Below are 13,121 nucleotides of genomic sequence, written 5' to 3'. Positions count from 1 at the left end.
ACTACTACTACTACTACTACTACTATTAATAATAATAATAATGATAATAATAATAATCTTGTAGTAGATTACTATCACTAATAATGTAATAATAATCTAATCTATCTATGTATAGTCGGTTGGGGGGGGGTTAGGGGGGCGAGTACAGTTGATCAGCATGGAGGGGGGCCCAGCTTTCAATAGTTTGAGAACTCGTGCATTAAAATGTATTATGTTTTATAGAAAATTAACATTCTAAATCTAGAATAAAATTACAAAATAATAAAATTATTATAACATTACTCTTTAATCTGCTTAGTAGTAATTTTATTAATTTGCAGAGATGCTTGTCAAAAACATAAAACATCCATATGCTTCTTTTAGGGAGCATAAACATAATTAAAAGGAAAGACACCTTTCTGACAGAACGTCAATGCAACTCAAGGTGCTCTAGAAAATTAAGTTGAAGACAGCTATATTGTCCACCTTTGTAATCAAGGGTAAATTTGACTTCAACAAATATAAAGTTGAACAACATCAACATCATAGTGACAACACTGAATAACAAATCAATATTGGATATTATGTTTACATTGAGCAACGATTAAGTTACACATCATCACAAAATGCCCCCATACGGTAGCTATGAGCCACTATATCAAAATGAAAATGAGCTTCTCATTCACAGGGTCACTCGAAACGATTTGGTAATTTCGTTTTATAGTAACGTTGGCTAACTAATAACACCAACAACAGATTACTGGTCGGAAATACAACAGAATCCGCCAACCCGGGCTGCCAGGTTTGGCATAATTATTTTTCCTAATTGGTAGTGATTTCGCACTGACTTGTGTGACTGAAATGGCAATAGTTTGGTTTCCTTACTGAGATCGCGTCAACTTAACGAAAGAAAACATGCATTTTAGCCATCAATTTCAACATCCATTCCTGTGCAGAATAAGCCACAGTTTGTTTCCACGTTTAGCAGTTTATTGTAAGTAAACACTTGGCAGAGTGGTGCTTTAGTGCTTTTTCCAAAGCGAACCTTGTCGGGAATCGGTTTTGATAGCATGTAACACAATTCAGCTTTTTATGTGACATCACTTGCAATCAGACTGGCAACCCTGTCGAAAAGACCGACTGTAGTTTATCAGACCCGCTTCTTGAGTGCATTTTATGTACTATTCAACCAGCACTCGCTACGCCCCTGCCCCTTTCCGCTCATTGGTGGACCATCAGTTTTAAGGGGCGCATCACGTGGCGGTGGGAGCGCATAGCTCATGGCGGGCCAAAACAAAGGGAGTGAAATTGGGCGGCCCTGTGATAGGTCAAATGTTCGCATGCTGAGCATGAATGCATGGCGCGTGTAAATAAAATGATTTTTCTTATTCATCGCGTTTCAGGCAGTCTGCGATGTGTTTATCGTGCATGCTCATATCGCAATTGTAGAATGAACAAGCAGTTTATTTTACAGCTCAGCTTTCTTGTATGAACTCCAGCAGTTACAACACGTGTGTGCTTTACTCTGCATGTAAAATGGGGCTGCTGCCATAAGACATTATCGTGACACAAAGCTGTCGTACACAGCAGCTTATAGAACACACCCACATAAACCAGTATATGACATCTCTCCCCTTTTTATGTTATTTCCAATAACAAGACTGCATCCAAACAATAATCAATTAACTACAATACACAAACTCTGTTAGTTACAATGACCTTTTGAAAATAGGCTTACCCTTCGAACATAAATGTAACCTTAGCGTTTTGTAACTCCTCTCATAAATTACATCACCTTGTAAACCTACATAATTTGCAATTATGGTTATATTATAAGGAAATTAAGGTGCCATAAACCATGATCACTTTCAAACTTAAAGAGCAGTTTCCTGGCATGAAACTTATCAAACATATCAGCAGCTATATCACTCAACTTAACCAAGGTACAGTAGTATTATTTTCAATTTCAAAATCACTGAATTTCAAGAACAGCAATATTAATACATGTCTCTCTCTCTCTTTTTTTTTTTTTTTTTTAAGTGACCTTTCTGTTTCCCTGCCCCCCCCCCCCCCCCCAAGGGTCACATGGTGGACACCTCAGTGTCTACAGGTTCAGTCTCATGACTGGTTTGCACACCCGTCCATATCTGGTGTGAGCCTGTGCTGGTGTCTCTGTAGGTGCATGTGTGAGGGTTGTGACCTGACTTGGGTTAGAAGAGGCAGTCTCTGGAGTGAGGACACCTACAGACTGGGATATCAATCCCCCAGTACTCTCAGCTGGTGGTGGAAGGGAGTCTTTGGCAGACTGCGGAGACTACTCTGGTCGGAGATGGCAGCAGTTCCACCGCAGCACTGCTCCTTGCGGTGTTTTGATGAGATAAGACCTCGGGGTAACACTCTCCTTGGAAACAGCTGCTGGTGTCACCCAAGTCTTTTCCTGATCCAGCTTGGTGAAGACTGTCTCCTGATCGTAGTGGAGGAAGAGGTCTGGCCCCGTGGCGGCGGTTATAATAGAAAGCTTGTTTGGCCTTCTCACTAGCATCCTTTTGTTCAACAGTCTTTGTTGGGCCATTTCGGTTGAAGATTTTTCTCCAGGGTAGAGAGGGTTCTCCTGATCTTTCTCCCCATAAGGAATTCAGCTGGACTGACTCCTTTAGTGGCACAGGGAGTTGACCTATAGCACATGAGGGCTATTAGTGGATCCTCGTGTCGGAGGATACTCTTTGCGGTCTGCACCGCTCTCTCTGCATTACCATTTCCTTGGGGGTAGTGAGGACTAGATGTTATGTGTATGAAGTCCATCTCTCTAGCCAGCTCTTGGAACTCTGTGCTGGCGAACTGAGGCCCACTGTCACTCACCACCTCGTCTGGGATCCCAAACCTAAGAAGGTTGAATTCTCTGAATAAGTCTCTGAATAACCTGACTGCTGGTTGTGGATGGCAGATGTAGTATTTCCAAGAACCGTGAGTAGTAACCTGATACTACGCAAGGTAGTTATTCTTGTTGCGCTCACAGAGGTCAAGAGCTATTCTTTTCCAGGGGCGATCAGGCAGAGGTGTGAAGATGAGCGGCTCCTTTTGCTGAGTCCGCCTCTGTCCCTGGCCACCAAACTGATGAATCTGCCCCGTCTCTGCACTTGGTAAGTCCTTGGTGCCCGTCGTGTATTTTCTTTAGAATGTCTGCTCTCTGTGACCTTGGAATGGCGATCCTGCATCATCATATGACCAAGCCATCAGTCTCCGATAGCTCATTTTTCACTATCATGCATGCTCTGAGGTTCAGTGGCACATTACCACTGTATTCAGGCCTTCCTCTTCTTATGTATTTGATGACAGTCTGTAGTTCGCTGTGAGCTGCAGTGGCCACTTTGATGTTCTCCATTCGGCTTGGAGATGCTGGAATGCCCTGTATCACTGTGGCTATGTGACATTCCACCTCACTGTGTGTGTCAGTCTTTTCCTTTGTACGGGTTTCTGGGCTCCATGATAGGGCATCGGCGATGACAAGGGTTTTACCAGGCACATAAATTGCCTCTGGTTTGTACCTCATGAGCCGCATTAGGAGACGCTGACACCTCAAGGGAACATTGTCAAGGCTCCGGCTATTGACAAGCGGCACCAACAGCCTGTGGTCGGTCTCAAGCCTGAACCGATCCAAGCCACACAGATACTTGTCAAACTTCTCACAAACCCACACGCAAGCCAGACACTCTTTCTCTATCTGGCCGTAGCGTGATTCAGCCTAAGTGAGGCTTCTGGAGCTATGAGCAACTGGTTTCCACTCGTTTCCATGGAGTTGAAGCAGCACGGCCCCTAATCCATAGCTACTGGCGTCGGCGGACACGGCTGTGGGCTTTGTGATGTCGTAAAATGCAAGGACTGGTGCTGTTGTAAGCATCGTTTTAATGTTCTCAAAAGCTGACTGCTGAGCGTGGCCCCAGGTCCAGACGTTCTTGCTCTTTAGCAGCTTGTACAAGGGCTGACCTACTGTGGCGAGGGCAGGGATGTATCTGCCCAGGTAGTTGACCATGCCCAGGCCTCTTTTTAGTTCTTGTACATTTCCAGGTGGCAGCAGCTGGTGAATGGCCTCCACTTTCTCAGGGTCTGGCCTGACCCCAGAATGGTCGATTAGATGACCCAGGACCCATGCGCTCTCTTTTGACTGACTTATTTAGTTTTGTCAGGTCAACGCAGTTTCTGGCTCTGGCTGTGTTCTTTTTCAGAACCGGTACCATGGGAGCACACCATTCGGTAGGATGTGTCACCCGCTCGATGACACCATTGTTCTCCATCCTCTGTAGTTCTTCTTTCACCTTCTGCAACACGGGAAAAGGCACATGGTGTGCAGTGTGCATGGCATATGGTACAGCATCATCTCTTAACTGGATTTTGACTGATTCCGTTTTTATAGTGCCGTGCTCACCGTAAGGCAGCCGGTGTTCACTGGTGTTGTGTGTCACTTCATCTACTCGCTTCACCAGGTTCATCCTCACTGACAGGGAATGGCTGAGTAGACTGTTGACTCTGTGTCCATGAAGTACACAGACTTTAGATGGGTAGTCTTTGCCTTTGTAGCTTACTGTGACATTGAAGCAGCCAAGACACAACAGTTGTCCTCCTGGGCTGTCTAGAGGGAGGTCAGACAGTTCTAATGTTCTTTCAGGGGTGAGTGTGTGGAATGTATCTTCATTTATGACATTGACATCAGCTCCTGTGTCAATCTTAAATTCTACTGGGATGGAATCTACATGTAGCTGCACAGTTCATGCTTCACTTTTCTCATTTGCATCACACACTGAACCTAGGAAATATGTGGTCTGCTCACCCTCCTCAGTCTCTGTGACCTCATTGACTGACCTGCTGTTATGACACACTCTCGCCCAGTGTCCCATTTTGTGACAGTTGTGACATGTAGCTTTGGCTGCAGGGCACTTCTCATCTCTGCTATGCTGTATTTTGCCACATTTACCACATTTCTTTTCACTTTCCCCCCATTTTCTGTCTGCACGTGACTTGTCTTGTTGTCGTTGTTGTGGCTTCCAGTTTGTGTTCTTTCTTTTATGCCTCACCTCCTGTACTGATCCCACCGAGTCTCCTTGCAAGCTCACTTGTGCTGCGACTTGTGCGCTCCTCCGATTGTCTGATGGTCTGTATCATCTGCGCCAGCATGAGGTCCACCATTAGCTGTAACCTGCGTGAGAGCTCCTTGTCCAGCATCCTGACCACAATACGGTCGCGGATATTCTAATCTCTAGATGCACCGAAGTCACAGTGCTCTGATAACTCGTACAGGGCTCAGATAAAACCCTCTGCCTTCTCTCCTGGCCACTGGAATCGCTGGTGAAAACATGCTCTTTCGTGTATAACATTCCTCTGTGGGGAAAAAAAATACTCATCAAACTTCCTCATCAACGTCAAAGTCATCAGTCCTTGTCTGTAGCAAACGTGAATGACTTGTAAATGTTCTCCGCTTCGTTGCCCATGGCATAAATTAGGGAGGTCACCTTCACTTGTCTTTATCAAGTTTTGTTGCGATCCTGTAGCACTCAAAACGCTGTTTCCAGTCAGGCCATTCCGTCGCTTATCAAAGGAAAATTTTGTTGGGGGATTAAACTTCGCCATATCGCTGCTTTCTCACTTGTGACTTTGTTCCAGTAACTGTCCGGGTCACTTCTGACTCCATGTAGAATGAACAAGCGGTTTATTTTGCAGCTCAGCTTTATTGTATGAACTCCAGCAGTAACAACAACACATGTGTGCTTTACTCTGCATGTAAAACAGGGCTGCTGCCATAAAATGTTATCGAAACAAAGCTGTCGTACACAGCAGCTTATAGAACATGCCCACATAAACCAGTATATGACAGCGGTGACAATGAAAATGCGATTTATCTGTCAGCACTACTTTAAATCTATCATTACTTTCAACCTGTTCCCCTTTATCCTCCTTAACAATGAAATAATATGAAATAATTCACAGAATAATTGACACCAGTCGCCGTAAATAGAGTAAATTATTATGTTCGCGAAACAGCGCCAATTGTGTGTTGTTTGTGTGCTTGCGAAAGCTACAACATAAGATGGCAAGGATGGCATTTATTGATTTCGATTACATTAAATGCTCATGACACATCACAGCTTTTGTGAAGTCTGTGTTCTGAACATTATTGTTCATTGCACTCAACATAACCTAAAAGTTTATTCTCAGTAATTTAAATTGGTTTAACTAAATTTAGCTCAGTTCTGTAATTTGAATTTTGTAACACAAAAAACCTATAATGCGACACATTTAAGAGAAAGCTTTGGATTAGTTGCTTCTTAATTATTCAAATTGACATCCTTGTTAATTAAACAATCTTGTGCTGTAGCTTTCGCAATAACACAAATTTCAGACAATCTGCGGTGTTTCGCGACCATAATGTTTCGTGAGCATAGTGTTTTGCTAGTTTCCAGGCGCTACTGCAAGCTAGCGGGAACAAACAACAATAAAAAAACAAGAGAACAGTGCTTTAAAAAACAAAGTTGTCCACTACACTACACTACAATGTTAGCCTTTTGTGAAGCCAAATGTTAAGTGACATTGGTAGGTGAGTCAATGGCAACGTTAGAAGGTAGCATGCTAATGTTAGCTACTATTACCAAGGTTACGGTAGCTGGCTAGCTAGCCATCATGAGAAATTAGTAGCTCACTAAACAGCTAAGAAATACATAGCTAGCTGGCAACAAGGCGAAATTGGTTTTTCTTCTTTTTAGGCAAACTAGATGGTACACTAGCTCTGGTTTTTTTAAAAATGATGGTCACAAATTATTGGTCACGATAATCCCACCCCCAGCTCCGTACCGGTTCTTTGTTCTAGACCAGCAAAGAGTTGGTGCCACTCTTGTGCCAGTTCTTTGGCTGTCAAAACACAAAGAACTGGTTCAAGATTAGGCACTGGCTCCAAACCGGGCCTCAAACTGCCTTGGTGGAAAAGGGGCATGAGAGAAAGAAATGGACCAGTATTCTGCCATTTTTTGCAACATTATCAGATTTTGTTAGGCCTACCGGTCGCAGGAATTTATAGCGTAGTCTATAAATTATTGCTACCTTGTCAAAAAAATGCCACTGGAAGGCAGCAACTTTCATATGATTTTGACATGTTATATAAACAGTAACATTGGTAACATTAGCTTAGTTACTAGCAAGCGACATAAAACTAACCATACTTTACGTGGCGATGTAAGCGTTGCTGTTGTCAGGGGCTTAGTCAGAGTATCACAAAGGAAGCAGCCAACCTGTTTAAGTAGCTAGTCTTCAACAATCGTTCAGATAGGTAGCCTGTTAGCTAACTAGCTATGTTTGTCAAATCTATCGCTACATAGCTAACGTTAGCTCCCCAGCCAGTTCGCATCGATTATGCAACGCAGCGATTTTCAGTTAATCGTGCTGCACGTATAAGAAGATTTTTATGGAGGCAGCTGACGTTGAGGGAGGAATTTGGAGCTGCTTTACTCGCAGACTTCACATTCATCAACAAGGTGAGAACCAGACCCGTTATTAACCCAAATATTCTCGAATGAATTGAAAAGTGTACTATCCAAGCAGTAACAGAAGATGCTTGTTGTTGTAATGATGAGAGTAGCACACACACAAGTAGTAGCCCTAACTGGTTAACATTAGCTAACATTATTGTGATTAGGCTACTGTAGTCTGACACAAAATATTGGTCTGTCCCTTAGCATAATGACTGAAATGTCAGCTGCCTCCGTAAAAATCTTCTTATACGTGCAGCACGATTAAATGAAAATCGCTGCGTTGCATAATCGATAAATCTATGAGGCATGTGAGAGGGCCGTGTGTCACTCCAAATAAGCCACAAAGTAATTAGAATCATGAACTTCACTGCGCTGTGCGAGAGCGCTTTTCTTCAACACAAAAGGTTGCATCGTGTTGACGTAAGCGTGTTCGGGCTCAGAACATTAAGCGCAATGTGAGCGCAGGCCAGCGGGGGAGTGGGGAGGGGGGACAATCGTGCTCAGGCACAGTACAAGGCAACCAGGCCTAATGTGAGTACGCCCAAACATGCGTCTCCAAGGGGTCCAGCTGACCACTTGTGTTCAGATTTCGTTACTGCCTACGTCACCCCGCTATGTCAGTCTCAGTCGCCAGATTTGTTTAGCATGGGCTAGCTAAGAAAACAAAAATGTTTCAAGAATTTATATACATGTATGGGCTATTCCAACTGTTGAGATTGGCAGGACAAAGTCATTTGCGACTTGCAAAAGAGCGCAGGACAAGACGAAAAAGGAAGAATGTTAGAAAAGCATTTTTTCGAGCGTTGGCACGCTGTCACCAAAACAACCACCACATCCTGCATTGATAATGTATTTTCCTGTTATGTCCCTGTCGGGGACGCATTAGCATTTACAATGCAAAAGATATGTGGTCAAATGCGTCCCAGACCACCTCGGCAAGTGGTTTGAGTGATTGAATCACAATGCATCTTGCTGGGCGTTTACACCTGTATTTAGCGCTGTCCACTTGTGGTCCGATCACCCAAGACGCATTTTAAAACCAATTTTAAATGCGCGCCATTAACGCTAAGCTAGCTAACTAATTTTTGGACCACACGGTCACATAAATGTAAATATCGCATAACATGTCAAATGTGTAGACATACGACAGAGAAACATTAGATAGCTAGATAGATAGTAAAGTAGTAACTAGCTATCTAACAAACTATTGTTTAAAAATAGCAAGTGAGTGAGTGGGCTACATTTCCAAAAACTTAACTACATTTCTAAAGACTGTCTCTACTGTCAGAGGATGCAAAAAATTTTGGGCGGGCATTTGGTACTGTCAACTATACCGTATTTGCATGCCTACGCATGCAATATACATAGACTGCATGTACGTTTTTTCCATTGCACTTTTTATTGTGAACAATAAACTGTTATACTTGTTACATCTTAGCTTTCCGTTTTATGCAGTGGTTAACACTTTAGGGAGGTTAGCCATGACAGTATGCTGTCAAATCAGTGGGATGGGAAAGAAGGGGGTCGCGAGACTTGACCAATGTTTTTTTGGGGGGTTGCCAGACAAAAAGTTTAAGAACCGCTGCTTTAGGACACCTGGCAGGTCACAGAGGGACTTTATACATACTGCTATTTGGCTCTGCAGATATACAAGCTTTACACGTTTATCACAAAATGTACTTACCATTACAGTCATTTGTATAACCAGCAGCACTCTAAGTGGACAGTGCTCAGTGGGATATTTAAGCAAGAGTGAGGGGAGATTTTTTATACTTCAAATGACTGATACAAACCAATCTAAACCATCTAGAGTCCCCAGCTCTCCTCTCATTGAAACTGCAAATCCTGAAAGTGAATGAAGGAGCGTCGTGAAACATTTCCAAAAGCTTGAACTCAAAGGAATCCAAAAACAAAAACTACAGACAGAAAAGAAAAACGAGCACGCAAAATGGGAACTTGCTGGAGAAGGGGTTGTTGAGGGAGGAGGGAGACTGAGCATCCTACAAACATCAGGGTTATATCATTCCTTCTGAGATGCCATAAGACCAACGAAAAACCCACAAACTGCAGAAAACACACAAGCCATTGGATACAGAACCATCGGCACGACACTGATCCCCTGCTCCCAGGATTAGGTGCAGGGTTAGAGGCGGGATGCCTTTGAGTTCAGAGGGCAAAGTAGAACATGGAGAGTGAGAGCAGGATGCAAGCAGGAAGTCCGCCCTTGCTCTACACAGGCTTCGTCTACACCACCAAAGGCATCACTGGGAAGAGGGAGGAGCAGAGGGGTGGGGAGGGGATTGGGGGTGGAGGGCAGAGGTGTGTGAGGGGGACTCACCGCACAGGCCATTTGGGCCACTTTGGGTCGTTTGGAATGGTCCAGAGCAAAGATAGTATACTCAGAGAGAAAAGCAGGCTCTGCTATCATCCCGGCTAGCAGCTGAGCTCCAGCAGTGCAATAACAGGGATGTGGGGGGGGGGGGGGGGAACAGACAGCAGTGAGAATCAAAATAAGATGATTTTGGAAATGAAGTTGCACAGAAGATGTCGGCCAGCCGGGCTTCGGAGGACTTCGGAGAAAAACAGAAGAAAAAGAATGAAGGGCACCCAATACCAAGATGCCACCTGTTTGACCTCACCCTCTGAAGAGAAGTGTGGAAACTAATCAATACTACACAGGCACAAAACTTCTACCGTCATCATATTAACTAGTGATGACGGCCTTTCACACACAGCACAGTGGGGAAATCAGCAACACAAATTAACAACTCCTGAGCTAAGAGTATCATCTGTTCCATCTCTGCAAATCCATTCTTCAGAAAGCACAAAATTAGTGAGGTCAAAGAGGTGAACAGCAATGGATAAATGAGACACACTGATGAGGAGGAGCCGAATCTGACACCAGTGGAAACCACCATTGAAAGCACTGGAAGAAAATGAGGTCAAAGGGATTTGGAGGGCTTCAGAGCTACCTGAAGTCTTTTCTAAAAATACATGAGCAATGTCAATTCCCCTCCATAACATCTGATCTGTAATGAAACACAGGAATAATGTTTGGTGGTATGCACCAAGTGGTCATACATGTCCCATTCTAGGCATGGCCAACAAGACATCATCCCTAGGTGTAAGCTCAAAAACCATGGCCACTTGATACCCAACAAATGAGTAAACTCCTCTCTGTGTTTAAATGTAGGCTTTGCCTGGATGCCAGGGGCAGGTCTGTGTAGGAGCCAGTGTGAGGAGAATGGCTGACTCTGCCAGGACCCATGAAGGCTCTATTATTAGACACTAATAAATTGGGCATCCCAACCTAGAAGGCCCAAACGGTAAGGGCTAAGAGAGTGAACTCTCTCAACAGTGTGTGAACATGGTATATATACTGGAACACAGACCTTTAGGTCTTTTCTCTTTGCTTTAAAGTCTTCCTTTCTCCCCCCTCTCTCTTCCAAGGGACTTCACTTTCAATCATTGTGATGACCATTTGTTTCACATTTTGAAAAACATTTCAGGCTCTTCAGTATCCAGTTCAAGGTTAGTTTATAACAGCAAATGAGTAAATAAGACTGTTTTTGTCATGTGACTCTCGTAAAAAGGTTCCCAGGGTGCTTTCACACATGCTACAGTGCTGCTGGTATCACCCCAGAGCATCACAAGAGATTACTTTCAGGTAACAGGACTGTGCAGACACTAGTCCAACAGTTAACAGCATCCTTTGAGGCTAAACTAACATGCATCTCCCATATCCATTCAGTGCATTCCTAATGTTGCTATGAGCTCTTCTGTTTCTTTAGCTTCCCCTTTAGATCCCCTTATTGAGAGATCTTTGGTACGTCAATGCAGAACAAAAAAAAATGCCAACATACGCACATTTATTATTATTTAATTCTTGTTCCTGCAGTACTATAGGGCCCACTATACCTGTTAAAACAAAAGGTGAATATGAAGCAGCCTCTGTGCTAAACTGGCTAAAGGACATGCTCATGGATGATCTGCTCTAGTGAAGCCAGTTGTACTGGTCTCTGCATCATTCCATGAGGGCCTGTGTGAAAGCACCCTAAAACACAGATGCCACTAATGTGGACATCCGTTGTTGTCCATCACAGCCACAGTGACCATATGCTGTGCTGGCGTTAGCCTGTGCTTTTTGCATTGGAGGAAAGATCACTAATACACTGAAACACAAAGGTTTAATGGTTTAACATTGTTAGAATTGTCCAGGAAGTCACTGTGTCAAAATAGCTCTAAATAAGAGCGCCTGCTAAATGATTAAATGTGAAATCAGTACTGCACATCAAGACTGGCAGGCTACACCACAGAGCCTATGTCACGTGATTAAAGAAATCTACTTTTGAATTAATATTTAAAAGGACAGACTGGCGGATGAATCCTACTGTATATACAAACATAACTTTCAGAAGCCTCCTGAGACTGGATTGGTTTCTGGTAGTAAGTACCCTTCCCTAATGTTTGTATGGTGTCATGCCCAGCACTAATGACTCTTGAGTTGTGACAGCCACACATACAATCTATTCACATGATTCAGGCTTAATTATCATTTTTGCTAAATGGCTCCTTTGATATTGGCTGGAATGCTATTCATGACTCATCAAAAAACTCACTTTGATACATCTAGCAAAGCTGCTTCAGTCAGTAGTCAGGCTTTGTTAGTAGACAGTTGTGCAGTTTCCATCAGTTCATATCTAATATGACCTTTATTAACTCCCAGCATACAAAACATATTTTCTTCAAACATGTGTAATATGTGTTTGATGGCTAAAAAGTGTTCTAGATCAAGTTTGCCGGGTGTCTATGAGATGCATGCTTCACCACACCCCCAAAGCTCAATACAGGGGTAGCACGTTTCCCATCTCAGGCCAGGAGGAGCAGTGGGGCAGCAATGGGGCAGCAGTGTCTCAGCCACAGCACCTGTCCCTCTGCTCCACGTGGGCTATCAGAGGCTACAGCACAACAGACTGCACATAGTATAGACTGTATAGCAATGAGGATTTATGTCTGCTAATGGCAACCTGTAACCACTATGGAGGCTGGCATTATTTCAGCACCCAATCCAAAGGTTACACATGTGCTTTGCCAAACTTCAAACTTAGGTATTGGTTCTATGTTTTTTTTTCCATTTCCATCTAACTGCAAAAGCAAAGTGAACTCAACTTTACAGTAAGAGTTCACCAAAATATATGTCTTTCAGTGATTAAAGGGGAGTACTTGTATATCTACCAGTGATTAAAGTGGGAGTATGGATATTTATATGAGTGAATGATAATGTCTTGGTATTTATGACTTTGGATTTTCCAACTGCAGCATGATGTTGGACCAACAGGCATGTTACTTCAGTTATCCTACTGTCGGGAGAACAGAAGCATTTTCATTAGTGGGGAGATACATCACACAGATATGCTAATCTGAAATGGCTCCACCCAAAAGAACTTGTCTTCAGGAAAAGCTCAACAAAAGCTGTGAATTTCACCTCTGAGAAGACATTTTAACACAACCAAAAATGACAATGATTTTTACTTTCAGTGATTAAAAAAACAAATTTATCCAAGGTGTCATAGGTTAAGTAAGCACTACAACTAATACTATTAATTCATAGATTTTCAACTTCATACA

At 43.2% G+C, this 13,121-nt stretch overlaps 1 protein-coding gene across 1 annotated transcript in view; it reads right to left on the bottom strand.

Moving 5' to 3' along the window:
- The window catches only part of golga4 (golgin A4), a 79,651-nt gene that overhangs the window by 66,036 nt on the left and 494 nt on the right, over positions 1–13,121 (bottom strand). Inside the window, exon 2 of the mRNA XM_036539768.1 lies at positions 9,832–9,933. Coding sequence (XP_036395661.1) covers positions 9,832–9,921 — 90 coding nt within the window. The 5' untranslated portion in view covers positions 9,922–9,933. The remainder of the gene's footprint in view (positions 1–9,831; positions 9,934–13,121) is intronic.

Source organism: Megalops cyprinoides, chromosome 10 (assembly GCF_013368585.1).
Source record: "Megalops cyprinoides isolate fMegCyp1 chromosome 10, fMegCyp1.pri, whole genome shotgun sequence".
Taxonomy (NCBI): domain Eukaryota; kingdom Metazoa; phylum Chordata; class Actinopteri; order Elopiformes; family Megalopidae; genus Megalops; species Megalops cyprinoides.
Note: the sequence above shows the minus strand (reverse complement) of the source record. Positions and strands in the feature narration are given on the sequence as shown.